Here is a 20,609-nt window from a genome sequence, read left to right as displayed (position 1 = left end):
CAAAATGTTCACCTCGAAATTGAAATAACAGTAGATACATAATGATTAAGGCACAGTCAATGAGCTATGCCATTGCCGACGAGAAGCTTTTAGATTCAAAACACTTAATTCAAACCCCACTCCAGCACAGTTTCAACACACCATTGTGCCTTCTTATTGTTAATTAATCGATTCAGAAATTTGAACCAATGTTTTATAAATCTGGTCCTGGGATTTTTGATGGCTACAGCGCTAGCTCACCAATCTTTCTAAAAATTAGCTTGTTATAAAACGATGAACTTTTATACATTTGTCACATGTTTAGCTCAATATGCTGTAGATATCAACTATGTAATATTTGTTTTAAGTAACACTCTATATTCTTACGTCGAGTGGCGTCGTAATTTAACATTACGTGTTCTAGGCCGTTAATTGCCTTAGAACAAAAGAGTAACACAATAAATCAGTTAAAAGTATAGAGTTATAAATGTGAAGCATTTAAGGCTGTTCGATTTTTCATAAATTAAAAAAAAAAATGTCTGTAAATCTTCAAGTTTTTTTTTCTCATGCGTAAAATTGTTGACTTCTTATAGTAAATATGTTGTGCTTCTCACTGTTATGTTTACAAAGAACATTATGGTTTAATACAGGACGTGGTAAAACAAGATAAATAGAATCTCTCAAGGTTTCCCATGGTGTACTGTATATATACTACAGAGTCTGCGTCATCTGTTTCATTTTTTGATATTTTACCGGACATTTACATTGATGGCAACCTTACAACAAAACTTTATGATAAACGCGATGACAATTTTTCTATAGTCAACTTTTCTTACTTATGTAGCAATATACGTTCATCACCTGAATATGGTGTTTTGGTCCCTCAGTTGATTCGATACGCAAGAGCATGCTCTTAGTATGAACAGACAAGCTACTGACACACACGTAGATAAAACAGGACTATCAACAGTCTCGTTTGAAGTCATCTTTTTGTAAGTTCTATGGTCGATACAACGACCTTGTCAGCAAATACAATCTTCTACTGGGTCGCATGGTGACTTACGTTTTTCATACTTATTGTTAGACCATAACTAATCATATAATTGTGTACGGACTTTTCCGTTTTTTTCCAAATTACGACAAAGAGTACAAGGCGGGTGTGACCGGTCAGCAGAGGGTGCTCACTCCTCGATGGCACCTGATCCTACCTCTATCTTTTTAGAGGTCCGTGTTGCTGTGCTTTGAATTTGTATTTCGTTTAATGGATTTCTGAGAAGAATGACAGTTTGTTATTGTCATTTTTTCATACACCATTCATAATATTCAAAACAATGTTAATTAAAAAGGTGTGGACACTTTATATGGTACTGGATGAATTGTTTTAACAATTGTTTACAAATACAATACCAGCAAACATCTTATCAAGTGCAATTAATTTGTATTTTTCCTCTCCATCTAACATGTTTTTATACAACATATTCGTATACATGTAACGTTTGTGAAACAGTTATAATTGAAATTTAGCATATCTATTTTATACAAGTTTTTTAATATTATATAATTATTACTGTTTTGAGGTCAATACGATAATTTAGCTACCCGGAAAGTTCAATGTTCACCGACACGAAGGCGAGGTGAATATCGTATTTCGAGGGTAACTTAATCACCTATTGATAAAAAAAAACCGCAATTATTATTTTATCACATGATTAAGCGACGAATTGATACAGACATATATTTGAGTGTTTTCAAGCAACTTTTTAGGATGAAGCTATAGTCGAACGATTTGCAAAACTGTGGCTACATCGTGTGCCTTTTTTTCTGTTTACATCGTCGACATCGCAGTGTTAACCAACATGTGTCTACATTGTGTGCTTTCTTTCCTGTTTATATCGTCGACACCGCAATGTTGATCGATATCGAGCCAGCATCATGTCTACATCGTACCTCTTTTATCCTATTTACATTGACGACATCTACATCGTGTCCTTTCTTTTCTGTTTACATCGTTAACATTGTACCAGGAGAATGCTAACATCAAAAAAATTGGTAAATGCATTTTTTACCAACAGAATATGCATATACATGTACAATAAGAAATAAATGCATAAAATTCAAAGACCACGAGCATCAGGAATACAGTCGAGTGTAACGAAATCGAGGGGTTTATATACCAGGTACTGGTGTCAATTACGAGCGGTGTTCAGCTTTAACTTCAGTCAAGTCGCTTTTCAAACATAAATGTATAGTAACAGTTTACTTGCAGTTTAATTTTTCCCTGAAATGAATTTTTCTTCAGACACGCCACCTGGTGACGTCAAAACGGCAGGGTATTAAAAGCAAAGCATACTTAGTAAAAATAATCGGCTTGAAACAAGGTCAAGCAATAACATTTAACATACACATTTGACATGAAGTAATACGGAATAAGATAATTAAGGCAGCAATGAGAACTGTTAAGGCGGAAATGAGAACTGTTAAAGCAGAAACGACGTCATAGAAGCTAGATTCACTTAGTTGCACCATCTGATTAGTGAATAGGCGAACTCAGTAATATACATCAGTATGAAACATAGTTATTTATGCATTTAGAAAATAATTTTGAAAAACATCAAAGGGTTTTTTCCATAAAAAAATTATTTTATTATTTACTCTGATTTATTGCATACAGATAGACATATATATATATATATATATATTGATTGTCTATTTAGTTATTAAAATAAAGGTTTGATGATGCTACTTTTTTTCAGATGAATGTTATTATTCTACTGCTTGTTTCTAATGTGTCTGTCGCTCGTGTTGTTATAGTCAACGGTGAGAGGGATCGCAATGTAAGTTAATATCAATTGGTATTGTTATCATGAAGATTAAAGATTATCACATAAATGCTTTTATTTTAAATATTAGATGTAATAGAAAATAAATATGACAATTTTCAGTTGTCATTTCATTCTGTAATAATTTACAAACGTTCATTACATTAATTTATACTATTTTTTTTTTACTTATCAAATTCTGAAGTCGTTAAAAGACATTTTGAAGTACTTATTTTTGTTTGTTTAGAAATGATCTTTTCTATTGTTTGTTTATCTTGTGGATTAAATTCACAGAGTAAAGAGTTTTCAGTGAGCACTACTATTTTAAAAAAAAATAGCTAAAAGGAAAAAAGCAGTTGAATGGAGACGAAACATATACCCATTTAAATTGTCCGTGATATCAAAATAAATTTTTGGTATAAATAGCGGCCTCGAAATTTTATTTTGGTTATTATTTATTGAATAATTTGTAGAAGAGAATAAAATTCTGATAGATTCTGATCATTTCGTATTGTATGCACAAAAGCTTATATTTGCTGCTAATTTGTTATGCAGTTTATCAATTATTTGTTAACAATATGATGATCTTAATGATAGACTTAATATCATTACATGACTAAAATGTCATATTTTAAAACTTGTTTACACTAAAAAAAGTTTTTTTCTATTTTCGTCTGTTCGTTTATGAAAAAAATGTAGAAAGTTAAGAGTTACAAGTAAGAAATATAATTAAAATGGTCATGGCAACTTTAAGGCTATATTTACTTCATTCTTATAAGAGCATTTTATATAGAAATGTGTTCGGATTTTACTGCTAAAATATTTAGATATCGTCTTCACTTAATACTTTTTGTCCTAAAGTATCATATTTAAAAGTTAAAGTCAGATCTGATGATAAATGTGTCGACCGCCCCGATGATATGTTTTTTAGCATGTAGTGAGAAGTTTTTATAACTTGTGCCCAATCCCATTGTAATATATTATGCAATAAAATATGTTCAAATCATATGGTTAAATTGCATTTGTAAATACAATTAATCATTATTTATATATTAATATATTTATGATTAAAATAGTCATTTTAACATGCATTTTTGCATATCCCTCTTGACGCACAATTAATGGTTGACGTCTATTCATTACACAACATCATCCAGTAGGATCAATGCAATATTAAGATACTACAATATCATTTTATTCAAGGATAAACACTCAATGTGTTATTACTTCATATACAACTATCAATAATTTAAACTATGAACCCTCTTAATGACATCTCGAGTAGTATATGTGTCTGTATAGGGGGGGGGGGGAGGGGGGGCAAAACAAAAGAGCTTCAATCGAAGTCGACCTTGACATAATTAATGGGGGTATATCTATTGTTATGTTAATTAAGGGATTGAAGATCAAAGGTATCAATGATCAATTACTAATCAATGATTCGAAGATCTATTGATATCAATTATCAATAGATCGAAGATCAAAGGCACCAATAATCAATGGATCAAAGCAATCCATACCCAGGAATCAATAATCATTAGAACGGGAATCATTAATAAATATATCGAAGATCAAGGGAATCCGTGGACATCAAAGAATTGATAATTCATGGATCGAAGATCAAATAAAACAGTAAAAAGTCATAGGTAAAGGATCTAAATTGTTATCATCACCGATGGATCAAAGATTATAATGGGCGATAGATCCACTCAGATACAATGTTACCTATTCATTTATCGTGGATTCTATTTCCAAACGGACAGTCAAACAATTTTGCAATAAAAGTTATACAATATCACACAAACATTTTTTACGCTGTCTGTACCGGAATCCATATCGTCCCGCGAATCCATCAATGGTTTTTAAATAGTAGGGGATGAGGCGATAGGCTTACAACTCATTTTTCTGTTTAGTTAAAAAAAAAACCTTTACGCAGCAGTAATCCCCAGTAATCTGTCATATCCGTACTTAATGCATACTACCCTGGTATTCATTGACAACGCCACCTGTATCTAACGTATGAAGAGATGGTATCATGGACACATTTTTAAACCTGTTTACAAACCAGTTAGCCCAATCATCGAAACATCTGACCTTTTTTACACCTACAGTCATTTCATGCATATCTTTTACAATTTAATGCTATGCTATGGTATGCGATTGTAATGATATGGTATGAGATTTGTATGCTATGCTATGAGATTTGTATGCTATGCTATGAGAAATTGAAATGAAGGGCTTAATGATATGGTATGCTATGCTATGCTATGAGATTTGAACAAAAACGCCTCCATACACAGAAGAGTTCCACACATTTCGAAGTAAAATAATAAGAAGCCAAAGTTTACCACAAATCTATCATGTAAACATTTTTTTTTCAAATAAAAACATTTAAAACCGAGTTAAAATAACGTTGTATGCTATGCTATGGTATGATATGACGAATGCGATTCTATGAGATTGTATGCTATGGTATGAGGTTCCAATGCTATGCTATGAGATTCCAATGCTATGCTATGAGATTTCAATGCTATGCTATGCTATGGTGTATGATGTAAAATATATGCTTGAACGGACTGTAGGTTTTCTTTAAATATTTAATTTATTAATTAAAAAAAAACAAGAAAAAAGAAAAAAAAAATTTAATTTTTTTTTTATCGAATATATATGTTTTCAATGTACATATCCCAAGAAAATTGAAAAATTAAATCAGAATAATAGTATAGTGAAAGCATCAAATGAAATAAAATCAGAACTAGAGCAAAGCTCGTTGCAAAGCAACGAGTGGGTCTTTCGTTAATGTCGGAAGTAAAGCCGGAAGTTCCTGTAAGAAGCAGAGCTATTTAACCAACAACAAGAGTAACTAAAATAAAAGATGAAAACATCGAATTATTCCTGATACGACTTAACAAAATCTGAATGATTTTAAGTACGAATTAACAAAAACCGGTTTTGAGCAAAATTGATGAACAACATTTTAAACCCCCAGTACATTAAAGAATTGATACATGTATCATCAGTAAAAATTTCAAAGCGATATCTTTAAAGTTTACGGAGATTTCTTCCGGACAAAATCACTTTTGTTAAATTTAAAAATGGCCGCCAAATTTGAACGGAAGTGACGTCAATGCCGAATCCTAAACATCTTTGAGGCACGGTAACTTCACAAAAGCTCTAAATATTTCATTGAAATCGGATGAAAACTTTTTGAGATATAAAGCCGAGAAAGAGTCAAAATAAAAAATAAAATAATAACTAGAGCAAAGCTGGTTGCAAAGCAACGAGTGGGTCTTCCGTTAATGTCGGAAGTAAAGCCGGAAGTTCCTGTAAGAAGAAGAGCTCTTAAACCAACAACAAGAGTAACTAAAATAAAAAGATGAAAAATCGAATAATTCCTGGTACGACTTAACAAAATCCGAATGATTTTAAGTACGAATTAACAAAAACCTTTCTGATTTCAAGAACGACTTGACAAAAAATCCGAATGTGTTGAAGTACGACTTAACAATTATTTTAGGTACGAATTAATTTTACTTTAAACATTACGCTATTTTTTAAACCAAGGACGCGGAATCAAAATTTCCGGAAAAATCATTTTTTCAACCCCGATATCTCTGTAATGCATCGTCTGATTTTCAAACAGAATTCAGATTTGAATTCACCGTGGCAAGTTCTATAAGACTGTAGTATTGTCTTATTTTGTTCAAAAAAAATGAAAATTTCCAAAAATTGGAACTACTTCCGGTTTTGAGCAAAATTGATGAACAAAATTTTAAACCCCCCAGTACATTAAAGAATTGATACATCTATCATCAGTAAAAAATTCAAAGCGATATATTTAAAGTTTACGGAGATTTCTTCCGGACAAAATCACTTTTTTAAATTTAAAAATGGCCGCAAAATTTGAACAGAAGTGATATAAATGCTGAAACTTTAACATCTTTTAGGCACTGTAACTTTACAAAAGCTCTGAAAATTTCATTGAAATCGGATGAAAACTTTTTGAGATATAAAGCCGAGAAGGAGTCAGAAAAAAAATAAAATAATAACTAGAGCAAAGCTCGTTGCAAAGCAACGAGTGGTTCTTCCGTTAATGTCGGAAGTAAGGCCGGAAGTTCCTGTAAGAAGCAGAGCTCTTAAACCAACAACAAGAGTAACTAAATGAAAAAGATGAAAAAATCGAATTATTCCTGGTACGACTTCACAAAATCCGAATGATTTTAAGTACGAATTAACAAAAAACCTTTCTGATTTCAAGAACGACTTGACAAAAAAAATCCGAATGTGTTTAAGTAGGACTTAACAATTATTTTTGGTACGAATTAATTTTACTTTGAACATTACGCTATTTTTTAAACCAAGGACGCGGAATCAAAATTTCCGGAAAAATCAATTTTTAAACCCCGATATCTCTGTAATGCATCGTCCGATTTTCAAACGGATTTCAGAATTCGCCATGGCAAGTTCTATAAGACTGCAGTATTGTCTTATTTTGTTGAAAAAAATGAAAATTTCCAAAAATTGGAACTGCTTCCGGTTTTGAGCAAAATTGATGAACAAAATTTTAAACCCCCCAGTACATTATAGAATTGATACATCTATCATCAGTAAAAATTTCAAAGCGATATCATTAAAGTTTACGGAGATTTCTTCCGGACAAAATCACTTTTTTAAATTTAAAAATGGCCGCAAAATTTGAACAGAAGTGATATAAATGCTGAAACTTTAACATCTTTTAGGCACTGTAACTTAACAAAAGCTCTGAAAATTTCATTGAAATCGGATGAAAACTTTTTGAGATATAAAGCCGAGGAGTCAGAAAAAAAATAAAAAATAAAATAATAATAAAAAGAAACTGAAGAAAAACAAGAGGGTCTTCCGTTGGAAACGGAAGACCCTAATAAAAAGAAACCGAAGAAAAACAAGAGGTTCTTCCGTTGGAAACGGAAGACCCTAATAAAAAGAAACCGAAGAAAAACAAGAGGTTCTTCCGTTGGAAACGGGAGACCCTAATAATTATTTTTAGCGAGGGTCCGATATGCAAAAAAAAATTAATTAATTTTAAAAAATACCCCAATAAATCTATTGTAGGCATTAAGTTGTAAAATGAATGGTTTAAAGTACTTACTTTACGATGTCTGGGTCTTGGAGCGCGTGTTTTCTTCCGTCTCCTCCGGGGTACCCGTTTCGTGAATTTCAACCTCTTCCATCTAATACAATATTATCTCATATATTCTGTTTTATAACCATAAATAAAACATCGTACATGTACCTTTTTTTACTGATATTTACATAATGTATGATCAGGTGTGAAAGTATGATCTATAACTATCTAATGAATTTTAATTAAAATATCATTTACCTTCAGGCCCCCTTCGCCGCTGCTGGATTTCTGACAGAACCGGGACCCCTCCTTCAGTTGGCAAAGATCATCCCGTTTTGTCATCGGACGCCTTCTCACTGGGGTGCGAGACTGCACCCCAAAGTGTCTCAGGAGTGCGCGCAGTGCGCAACCCAGGACCAGCAACACTACCAGGGCGAGAGCCGCAACGCCCATATAATAAGCGTCAGTTACTGAATCGATGTCATTTCTTTCGCTGAAAAGAGTTAAAATATTTTATCCCATATGTTTTCACTTAAGTTTTAATTAGTTTATTAACATAATATTTAATATAATGGGTACATGCTCATAAAACATAGGTTCCCTGCTTACGCGGCGAATGTTTTGAGTTATTAGTTATTTTTTGAAGAGAAATATGGTTCAAATGTGTCATTTATTGCATGCTTTAAATGTTCGTTTTTGTTTTAATCAAACAATCCTTAGACAGAAATCATGAAAGACAGAATGCGTTTTACAATGAATTGAAATACATTTGTTTTTCTTTTAGATCGAATACATAGCATAAGAATCTACAAACGAGGACTTAAAAAATCCAGTTTACAGAAACTGAGTTATAGAAGAAACAAAAAAATCGCATTCCCTCGATTACTATTCATCAACCTCATTCAAATGTATAATAATGATATCAATCAAATTAAATAAAAACTCAAATTGTGTGAAAGAAATTAATACTTGTCTATGTTTGGTGCAAAGGGGACAAAATATTGATTTAAATAATTGACCATGTTTGTATTCAACCTTTCGTTGAAACAGATACCGTTTAACAAAATTTGCACGTGATAATCATAGTGAATCCGATATTTGATATGTCTGAACTCGTGATAGATTTTAATCTGACATAGTCGGTGTTAAAAACAAATCATAGTTCACTAGGGTGTCTTATTTTAAAATGGTATTAGACAAAATGAAGGGAAAATTTAAAACTCATATAATTATCCAATAGTAAAATTATATGATCATATCAGTTTGAAAGACTAACTTGATTTTGACTTTTGACAGTAAAATTTTAAGTAATTTTAACATGCCGCGTCAGTTGTATCACAAACGCAGAGTAGGATTAAATAAGCATGCAACAATACAACGATTTTAACCAGGGTTGGCCGGGAAATACCAGTGCTGGGAATTACATGTGGTAAATACCGGTATTTCCCGTCTCGATAAATACTACTGTTTTTCACTAATCTGGGAAATACTGGGAAATGCAAATTTATAATCTTTATTTCTTTAATTTTTTCAATGCAAAACTTTTGTTTATGATATAAGATATTAACAATAAGCATCAAAAACCAATTTATCCTACTTTCCCATTTCACTGCCAGTTTATGAATCTTAAATTCACCAATCAGCTATTCCAAAAGACTTCTATAGCTGCTAATGTACAAATTTTTTGTCCAGCTTTTTGAACTTCAAGTTTTCTGTTTTACAGATTGATAATTCAAAGCACAAAACAAACTGTTATAATTACTGTAGGTGTTACAAGTAACAATTAAATAATCACACGTTGTTATAATAAATGACACTTGGCAGTTTTGTGCTCCTGTTTTGCGGAGATATATATAATGCGTGGGGCTGATTGGCTTCTTCGTAGGTGTGTTGCATACTGAGGTAGTGACACAGTCACACTTTATTTTTCACAATTTTCTTGACCCATTTTCACATTCACAAAATAACCAGAAAATGGAACTTTTGATATCATGTTCATGATAACTGTATAGATTCACCTATACCTGACTAGTCTTAAAAACAAAATAACAATGTTGTCAATGAATGAACCATGTTTGGAGTATTCATAAGAAGATAACCAATGCATTATTGACCAGTCAAAACTTGTTAAAATCAAAAAACATTATAAAATGTCAAAAAGCTGACAAAGTGTACTAATGTCTACATCCCTACAGATTTGATTAAGACAAATGTCTAAGTATGAAGTACTATAATATGTAATTGTACTTTATATCCCAGTATTTCCCGGGAAATACCAGTAATTCCCTGGAATTACCAGTATTTCCCACCGTCCTGGGAAATATGAGTATATCCCGCTCTATTGCCAACCCTGATTTTAACAACATAGAGTATATACTTACATACAAGCACAAACAATGTTAAATATTTCGTAAATAGCAATTATATACATTCAAATTTAAAATCTGTATGCATTTCTATAATGCTTAGTGGTGCCATTTTTATTATGTGAACCAAACAGTGTCATGCACACCATTTCAACCCTTTTTTATTACTGCAAAAATGCAGTCTAGATCCTTTAATTTTTACCTTCGTAATCACTAAATTTGTGTGTGCCATAAACCCTTAAAACTTTATATGAGTAAAACAGGAAAACAGCCATAACGCGAAAAGAATGTACTTTAAATGGTTTTAGTTTGATGCAGAGGATGCTCACTCCTCCTAGGGACATGATCCTACCTGTATCTTTTTGGAAGTCCGTGTTGCTCTGCTTTGAATGTGTGTTTCGATTTTATCGATTTTTGATATGGCTAATGGTTTGTAATTGTCATTTTTTTTTATGTATATGTGTGTGGAAAAGGAATCAAAGGTTTATTTAATATAGGTCAATCATGATTTGTAATGATATATGCACCATATGTTAAACAGATTAAGTAAAAGAATACGTGGTTCGTACTTTATTGGAGCCTGTTTTGATAAGGAATACTATTGACCAAAATACGATACCGGTATTTATGCGTTATATTTTTATATGCCATTCTTCATTTGTTCTATACAACATATTTTGATAAACAAATACTTTTCTTTCTTTTTTCTTCAAATTATATCGCTGCACCTGTCATGACAAAACACATGTATAATATTATGGTAATAATAACTTTTTAAAAACGTTTTTTGAAACTCTTTTTGTTATAACTATCGTTAAAGTTCTTGAAATAATTCACTGTTTGAAGTCTTCATTATTACCGCTTCGTGTCACGCCACAATTTTTTTTTATAGATTACATGTTTTTAACCATACATCGTCAGAAATATCCAGTCGTGAGTACCGTCAGTCTATTTTAGATCTGGATGCTCCACATCTTTATATTTGTTAAATTGTCTTTATTTGGGTTTTTTTTTGTCATTGCTACTATGACATTAACTTAAACCTTAAAACCTCACCTATCAAAAATGTTCGATCTTTAGAGCCGATTATTTGTTATGTGGAATATTAAAATTGAAAAAAAAGAACCGTTGGTCTTCTTATTTAAATGCAATATATATTCATAACAATTGGATATCATAATTGAAAATGATAAATGTAGTTGCTGCTTAAAAATTTAAAATTAGAAAAAAAAATAGAGATTCTAATGAACTATATTTTTTATATTTCTATAATGGTTAGCAAAACGTGATTTTTAAAAAAAAAAAAAAAAAACGTCTTATTTAAAATTAATAGCACGGCTGAAAGAAATAGGTTTAGACTAAATGGTGATTATAAATCAAAACAAACTTTATTTGACAATTTATATCAATGTATAATTTGATATCGAATACTCCTCAATATTTATAAGTGTTACATGCTTTTTCAGTAGCCAACAAGACATAAATACACAGACGGCATTCCATATTTATCAGGCGGGTCAACAAACAACGCATGACTGTGAAGTTATGTGCCAGTGCAGAAGGGATTGTTTCAACAGCTTTTTTGGTGTATACTGCACCAAATCCTACAGCATATAATCCTCTGTTAGGAGCAACAAGATGATTATTTATTCATTACAAACCAATCGATTGGATGGATTCAAATGCCTTTACTGCATTCATAGACAGACCAGTAGTATTTTTAATTGACAGTGTAAGTTCACATAATTAACGTTTACATATTTAAAAAAGCAGGTGGTAGAGGAATTGAAATGTACAGGCTAGTACCAAATGCTACCCACTTAATACAATACAGCCACTAGACAATAGTGTGTTTGGGCCTCTGAAAAAAGAGTGGTACAAAACTGCGAAAAACACTAGTGAAAATCCGAGAAAGCCTAGTGACAAAAAGAACTTTGCCTTGAATTTGCATGAAACGTACATCGCATTTCATAAACCCAGCATCATCATATGAGCATTCACAGGATCTAGTATTTGTCCTGTGAGGAGTTCTGCAATTTCAAATGACAAACTTAAGCCACCCAATACTTTCATTGATACAAAAATTCATGGGATAAGGGTTCCAACTGTAACCAAGGTTGAAGAAAAGGAGAGTTCAACAGCAGCCAGTAAGGCTTTTCAACTTTGGAGTGGTACTGTTGGTACTGTAGGAACATGGTATCAGACAAAGGTATGATCGACGATTGGAGAAAGGTTTGGATATTATAAAGGGCTATCGCCTGCCTTTACAGTGTACACAAACTGAAAGAATAAGAATAGAATTCCTGGGTCCCCCGCTGGTCAAGCAGTATACTAGTATCGAGTCTATCCATTTAGGAACTTGACCAAGGTATTAGTAGTATAAACATTTGGTATAAATTTAATGAAAATCCGTTAAAATTTGTAGGCATGAGAGCGCTTACAAAGTCAATTTTTGGATAAAACGGAGTCATTATTGAGGTCAAAGTCCCATACCTCCAACAAAAAGTATCGACCAATGATGATTTTCGAACTTGACCAAAGTATTAGTAGTATAAACATTTGGTATAAATTAAATGAAAATCCGTCAAAATTTGTAGGCATGAGAGCGCTTACAAGATCAATTTTTGGATAAAACGGAGTCATTAATGTGGTCAAAGTCCCATAACTCGAACAAAAAGTATCGACCAATGCTAATTTTCGAACTTGACCAAAGTATTAGTGGTATAAACATTTGGTATAAATTAAATGAAAATCCGTCAAAATGTGTAGGCATGAGAGCGCTTACAAGGTCAATTTTTGGATGAAACGGAGTCATTATTATGGTCAAATCCCATAACTCCAACAAAAAGTATCGACCAATGCTGATTTTCGAACTTGACCAAGGTAATTGTGTTATGAACATTTGGTATAAATTTAATGAAAATGCGTCAAAATTTGTAGGCATGAGAGCGCTTACAAAAAAGTGTGACGGACGGACACACGAACGGACGCCCGGCATTTCTATGTCCCCGCTCCGCGTTGCGGCGGGGGACGAAAAAAAGATCATCCCTATGCTCTAGATGATGTGAATTAGGAGACTCGTACAAGTACACATGCATCAAATACTTCAATTCAGCATTCCATTCAGAATGTTGAGCAAGGCAGTGAAAAACTTTATCTACCCCAGGATTATATTTATAAGCTTGTGCAGATTTACATAATGAAGAGCAAGAAGATCATTTGAGCAATGACATTAGTCTTTCATCTGATACACCAGAATCGTGTATGTTGTCACCTTAATTAACAACTACCTGTCAGTGGATTAAAGTAGGGGAAACCGATATTTGAAAGAACGTAAAAAGTACTTGCGACAGGCAGTATTAAATCGGTCAGAGAAGTTACACTTGTTATTCACTAGGAAACCTTAATGGTTGCAAGTGGCTTAGCGGAAAATCGTCTCATTTCTTGAATACTACATTTGATCTGAGTTTGGTTTTCGTTTGTTGGAGTGAAAATCGAGGATGAACGACTTTAACGCGTTAAATCTAAAAAAGCCACTTTGTAGAGTATTCATAAGGGATGTTGAGCATGTTTTGTAGTGATCGTGGCATTAATCCAATGCACGAGCTATCATCGGCCAATGTAGGGCAGTTACTGTTAATATTAATATTTTTATACTACCTCTATCTTTTTAGAGGTCGGTGTTGATCCGATTTGAATTTGTATTTTGTTTTATGGAAGTATTGTCATATTTCTGTATCGGTAGTAGAAAGGATATTTTCATTTAAAAAATAAATCCATGTCTACTAAATTACAAAAAGCCCAATTTTTATAACAGAGCCATTGACTCTGGATCTAGGAATTAAAAGGCATAGTGTTAGGTTTATTAAGTGAATGTTAGGAGTAGAAAAAGGATTAAAGGATTGGTACCAGCTTTCAACCAAAGTTATGCCCACTCCCTCCTTAGAGAACAACACATTGTAAACCTCATTTAGGAAAAGATAATTCTTGCAGTGTTTCAAAAGCAAAAATGTTCAAATGTTAGAATCAATGCGTGTCGATAGACAAAAAACAAAAAGTCGAAGGTATTCTTATTGACTCAGGTGACATAATAGTAAAAAACAATAATACAATACAAAATGGAAAATTTTAAGCTGCTTAGTCTGATTTTATATCAAATTTTGTGTACGCTTTTAAACGATGGTTATGCTAAGTATGTATAAAATAATAGATATTGCAGTTGATTTCCCGGTCAACTAAGCCAAATTTTCATATAAAAATGATGTACAAAATTTGTTAACAAACAAACGACATTAAAGGGTATCGCTTTGTTTTGCTTCTTGTTAAAATTCGCTCCTGACGTCGAGACCGGTATGGTTGTATTATAAAGGTCCTGTTGTACAGCCAAATAAAAATAAACCTGTGTACTTTTTGTTCAGTAATATTTATGATTTTTTCTTTGCTGATATTACATGCGGGTTATATAATTAAACTCAATCATTTGGGGGTGGAAACCAAACGGTTCCCTTTTCTAAACATTCCCGTGATGCATTTTGGTTTGTTTGGGTTTTTTTCGTTTGCCATAAAGAATTTATTAAGGTCTTCCGTTTTCAACGGAAGACCTTGTACTGATTCTGTTGGTAATTCTTTTTATTCTTTTTTTTCTTCTAGACGTTTTTTAAAACTCAAATATCTTGCTTGTTTGTTGTCCTATAAAATTCAAATTTGCAGAGCTTATTGGTAGTTACTATTTCTCAATATCTACGTAAAATCGTTGATGTCGACACTTCCGGTACCGAGTTATTTTCCTTTTTCCCCAAAATATAGGCATTCTTGTGCACGCAAAGGCTCTAAAACCGCTCACAGCCTGTGTTACAAAGTCACAAATCTTCAAAATAGAGAGTTTGAACGTTGTCCTCCGAGTTTTGTTTTTACAATTTTCCTCCTTTAAAGTTTCAAAAAATTAATTTGAATTTGTGTTTCAAAAAATGCTGATTTTTTGTTGTGTTTTTGTTATGTAGCTCTTTAGTTTAAAATTTTCTCTAAACACATATAGAACAAAATATGTGCAAAATGTCAAGGGCTTTCACTTGACACCATTGAAAAAGGGCTGGCCCCTTAAATTAGGGGTCTAGAGCACTTAAAAGTCTTCGCTTTATAGCTCAAAAATGGTTAATATTTCGCTATAGCTGTCGATAGAAAAGTTGTTCATTATTGTGTTATCAATGTCGTTACAAAACTATTTTGTACCGGTAATGCGTATTATGAGTGTAAAAAGCTTGTCTTGTTAACATGTACCTGTATTCATTTGGCAAGTAAGCGAATCGTCTTCGTGCGAATAACGTACATATATTAACAGCTGAAAGTGTTCCAGCAATACGAGATGCTTTGATTCATTTGAAAAAGTGTCTAAAAAGTATACGTGTACATGTTTTTCTTACAGCCTTTTTTTTTTCGGAGTAACCTCTGTTTAGGTCCTATAGTGGACAACCGTTAAGAAAAACAAAAACGAGAAAATATAAACGTTCTTTTTCTTATCTAGTGAGATACATAAACTAGATTTTAAAAAAAAAATAACTTCCATGAAATGGATTTGTGTCATTTTACTGCAAGCATTTCAAATCGACCTAAATTCTTAGTTGTGTGCGTCATTACATAACCGATCTCGCCCGCGGCCGAGAAATTCGATCGCCAAGGTCGCGGCTGGACTACCTAGCGGTCAGCGGTTATCTAATACACAAGAATCGCGTCTGTCATATGTGATTTTACTTAGCAGCAAACACAAGAATCGTACACAATGACATTAAAGCTTACTCTTCTTAATTTGAATTAAACGATAGAATAAGAAATCGTTCTGTTTAATCATAAACTCGAACTGAAGCAGTATCAGACAGATAGATCAACTGTGGGATTAAAGGGGGAAAAAACTTATATTAATTAGAGTTTATTCATCATACTGCAAACATTGTAAATCTTCCTGGGTTCTGAGCTTTTTATGTGCGTTTTAACTTTACGTAAGTTATCCGATCCCTCATCCGCGGCCGAGGAAATCGGTCGCGGCTGCACTACCTAGAGGTCAGCGGTTATCTAATAACAAGATATATATACAAGAACTGTTTCAATTTTATGTTCTTTTTGTTCACCTTCAATTTATTGAATGAAACATTAGAATGTGAATTGAAAAGCCCCTCTAAAAATTGATAAAAGCGATATTGTTCCAAATCAGAAACATCATCAGACATAAATCAATAGTGAATTTGTAATTCTAAAATGTTCTAAAAACTATACATGTACTAATAATGTTATATAAACAACGAAAAACCACAAAGATTAAACCTTCAAATGATCACCCCTAGAACATAGTCAAGGAGATCTCGTGCGAGTGGACAAGTTATCCGCGGTAGCTCGTGTTCTTCTGCATGTACTTGATCACACGTGCATGTTTATTGATATTTTGTACGATTCCAACTATTTGTTTATTCGAGATTTTGACCGGTACATGTAAGATTGACTTGTGTTTCAATTTAAGATTTTTTTTATTTACCCACGAATATTTCCGCTAGATACTGCTGAGAGGTTTTATAGATATCGTAGAAAGTAGTTGACGTCTTCATAAGGTTGCACATAAAATGAGAGAGAGAGAGAGAGAGAGAGCGCTCAAAATTGGAAGCATTATTTAGCCGAATTAAGAAAATGAAACAGTCTCCAAGCGTTCAAGGCAGGATAAAAAAAATCAAATATCAAATTAACACATGCGGTAGAGGCAATTGCAACTTCTCTGGCCTTTCTGGCAAGTTTGGAAAAACACCTCGAATGTATTAACATCACCGGATGTTAGAATATTATACAAAATGGAGTCGCTTCCCATTAAAATAAGTATCGGCAAGAAGTTTTGTATGTCGTTTCTGTGTTATATTTTAGTGTATATTGATACCTTTAATGAAATATAGCTCACATCTCAACAGATCATAAAATGTGTTGTAATTATATCAAGTTTTAAAAAAGGGGGGTCGTCATGGACGCCTAGGTAATACATTCGAAGTGTTTTTCCGAGAAAGGCCCGAGAAGTTGCGATTGGCGGTAGAGGCTGACACGATAAAATTGAGGGATTTAGTGATTATTTTTAGAATGTTCACATGAGTTTTTAAACAAGATTTGTTTAGATTTTATCGGTTTCATGATCACAGTGCAAGGGATTTTTTTTTTCAAAACGTGGCGAAGACCCATTTTTGGCGACTGCTTAACATGTGTACATTTTTCTCCTCAATGTATGTCACCTTCCCACCCGTGTGTTTATTCGGTCAGTCTATGCTAAGTCAAATGAATCCGCTCCACGTGCGACCGAAAATCTCGTGTCGCGTCAGCGCACATAGCCTAGAATATTGCCCCTGGGCTGCAGATCAGCAATTGATAAATAATTGAGTAACATTTGGAAGGATGCTTTCAATGCAGCGGTCAATTGTTAAACAATAAGTGTTTAAATATTCGATGTCAATCAACCTCACATTAAAGGTGCGATATCGTAATCTGAGAATGTGGCTAAAAAATTAACTTGTTGAACACGCTAAACTTCTATAGTTATGAACAGAATAAAATATATATTATCAGAGACTTAAATAACTTAAAAAGTTATTTATGTCTTTGGTTTTATAAGTTAACAGTTTAAGTCAAATATTAAATAAAATTTGTTCTCAGGATTAGAAGTAATGATATACGACTACATTAAGCAATAAAGTCGGTCGATCGTCATTAAATCATCAGAGTACTGCAAGTGTCGACAGTTTCTTATTTCTTTGAAATAATTGTAGTAGTTCAATTGACTTGCAGACTATAATATAGCGACTTTTCTGCCTCCCAAAAATGTATGCATTTAATTGCGATAGATATTTGTTCTTGGGGATTTTACTTATTGTTATATGCACATTGATAAAAAAAATCATTGAAGTTGTGTAATATGAGGTTGTAATGCAGATTAAAACTCAGCTGAATATTTTATTTTTAATCTAGCTTGTCAAAATGGGAGATTGTTAACTTGTAGCTTGTTAACTCTGAAAAAGTCTAGAACAGAAGAAATAAAGTCTTTATAGCTTTCGCTACATCTTATTTATGTGTACGCGTACATAAAGCTATTTTAGATTTTTTTTTACTGTATAAAAAAGTGTTGTTTTTCCTAACCTTAAATTTAAATCTATAGAAATTCAATATCTACATGTAACATCTCAATAGCTTTGATAGCTTATTACCGCTTGGAAATCATTTAGTGATGCAAATTGACAAATGCCCATGAAAAGATATTATTAGACCCCAAGGGTTTCTTATCCTTTCCGACGATGATGAGAAGAACTCAAATGTGCATACAAATCATACATTTACATGTATATTTATATGTGATATGATAGAAATAATTGAAAAATATAGGTCTTTTTTGTGCCGCACAAAACGGGCGAAAAAGATTTTTAAATCCCACGAAAAAAAATTGAGGGGAGGGGGGTTAAATAAAAATCACCTTGTCCGTCCGTACGTCGTGTCCGGTCTATATCTTTCTGATGGAGAAACATTGGAAGTGTTCTTACTTCATACAAATAATACTCGTTAACTGACGAAGCTTCATGACCTAAACCCAATGTCATTTGGACAAAGTAAAGGTCACTGGCAGGAAAAGTGCAAAATTTGTTTTTGTGTGTAATGATTTGTTCCTAAGTCATTTAAGGAGAAACATTGGGAGTTTCTATTTCATGTAAAGATTCCTGATGACCGATGATGTGTCATGAACTTGACCCAGGGTCAGTTGCGCAAGTTCAAAGTCATATTAAACATGTGTCATATCTTGTATTAATGGAAATGAGTAAAAGCTAGAGTTTGTCATAAAGATTACTTTTGACCTGTAAATATACCCTGCCTTGTCTGACTCACTTATTAAAGAAAACGAACCATCCATTATTCTCTAATAGAGAAATACGTGAGTAATGACTTCTTTCTTAGCGGGGATATCATTTGTGAGCTTGCTAACAGTACCTTTTAGATGGTCCAGTGGGAGCAATGCCCCCTTTCTCTCAACCAAAATGTCCCTTAAGTTAACGCTTAGAAAATTGATTTTTGGGTCATTTCCCCCACCGCCACATCCACACTTTTATTATAATTAAATTAATTATATACATGTACATAAATGATGTACTTTTTAAAGTTATCCTAAACTTGAAGTAAGTTAAACGAAGAACTTGCCTGGTATGAAAATAATACTTTGAAATTGAGTCTCGTTTTCGATTTCTTGAACTTACTATTATCATATTGATAATCCAATATAATTAAAAACAATTCCCTTCTCCTTACACTCGCCAGGTTCTGATAGACCTGTATCAATAACAGACTATACCCACTTGACCTCCACATTTGCATACAAATTAAATAAACACCTACTTAGCAAAGATATGCCTTTATCTGTTTAATGAGTAGTGTAATACGCAATCTAGAGGTTACATAGAAAACAGGTATGAATTAATTTTTTTTGTCTCCATTTGAAGAGTTCCAATCAATTTTCTAAAGCTATTGTCATGTAAAGATGACCTTTTATCAATACAGGGTCTGTCAGGCTCTGACAAGTGTCAGGAGAAGGAGGTATTTTAATGAGACTGATGGACAATCCTTTCGCGACACAAAGTTGCGACGGAAGACCTACTCGTTGCTTTGCAACGAGCTCGGCTCTAGTTTTTATTCATATTATTTGTTCTTGTTATAAAGTTCTTGACTGCCCTGTCATCCTCGGGTCCTTGATAATTTAACTGTCCATCGACAGTATCCTGTTGAGGATTCCCACCCTCTATCTCTTCCTTTAAACTCAGTGCACTGTTCAGTAAAATTGCTCAAGCGCCAATAATTCCACAGACTTTTAGTTAGACTTTATGCAACACATGAACTCTTCTTTTGAACCAACCACATACCCTCTCGATCGTGCGACAATAGGCCGAGTTATAGCCCTCCTAAAAGATGAAGATTCTGCGTCATCAGAAATCCTGAACAAACATACCCGCTGTCACCCTGTAAATACCTATGGTTTACACCTCATGTCAGCTTCAGTACTTATTGATTAAAACACTAAGACAATAATTTACCGGGAGGTTTCCGATAGCACATTTCCAAGATGAAAGTTTATCTATGACCAACATCTTCGTACTCACTCTTCTCTTGTTATGTAATTATTTTTGATGCAAGTAAAAACAATTTCTTTCATGGGCAAACGTCTGTGTGATAACAGGTTAATTTTATTTATAAAACTGCTTATACTTCATCTGATACTTGATAATACATGCAACTTAAGTTACTTTTAAATGCCTAGCTGTTGAAAAGGGTCATGCATTATATTCT

General features: G+C 33.0%; 1 protein-coding gene across 1 annotated transcript; it reads right to left on the bottom strand.

Annotated features, from left to right (window-relative positions):
• Positions 1-7,927: 7,927 nt before the first annotated feature.
• Positions 7,928-8,355, bottom strand: LOC128171329 (uncharacterized). Its single transcript, XM_052837100.1, has 2 exons — positions 8,161-8,355; positions 7,928-8,008 (listed from the first exon to the last, which is right to left on the bottom strand). Exons 1-2 carry the CDS (start codon positions 8,353-8,355, stop codon positions 7,928-7,930), a joined length of 276 nt encoding a protein of 91 aa, XP_052693060.1.
• Positions 8,356-20,609: the final 12,254 nt, after the last annotated feature.

The sequence above is a fragment of the Crassostrea angulata genome, chromosome 2 (genome assembly GCF_025612915.1).
Source record: "Crassostrea angulata isolate pt1a10 chromosome 2, ASM2561291v2, whole genome shotgun sequence".
Taxonomy (NCBI): domain Eukaryota; kingdom Metazoa; phylum Mollusca; class Bivalvia; order Ostreida; family Ostreidae; genus Magallana; species Magallana angulata.
Note: the sequence above shows the minus strand (reverse complement) of the source record. Positions and strands in the feature narration are given on the sequence as shown.

What these genes read in the sequence shown, in the direction of transcription:
- LOC128171329 (XM_052837100.1), bottom strand. Translation starts at nt 8,355, where the DNA reads ATGGGCGTTGCGGCTCTCGCCCTGGTAGTGTTGCTGGTCCTGGGTTGC. An exon ending in GCGGCGAAGGGGGCCTGAAG is followed by an intron (nt 8,009 to 8,160) that starts GTAAATGATATT and finishes ATATTGTATTAG; the next exon opens with ATGGAAGAGGTTGAAATTCA.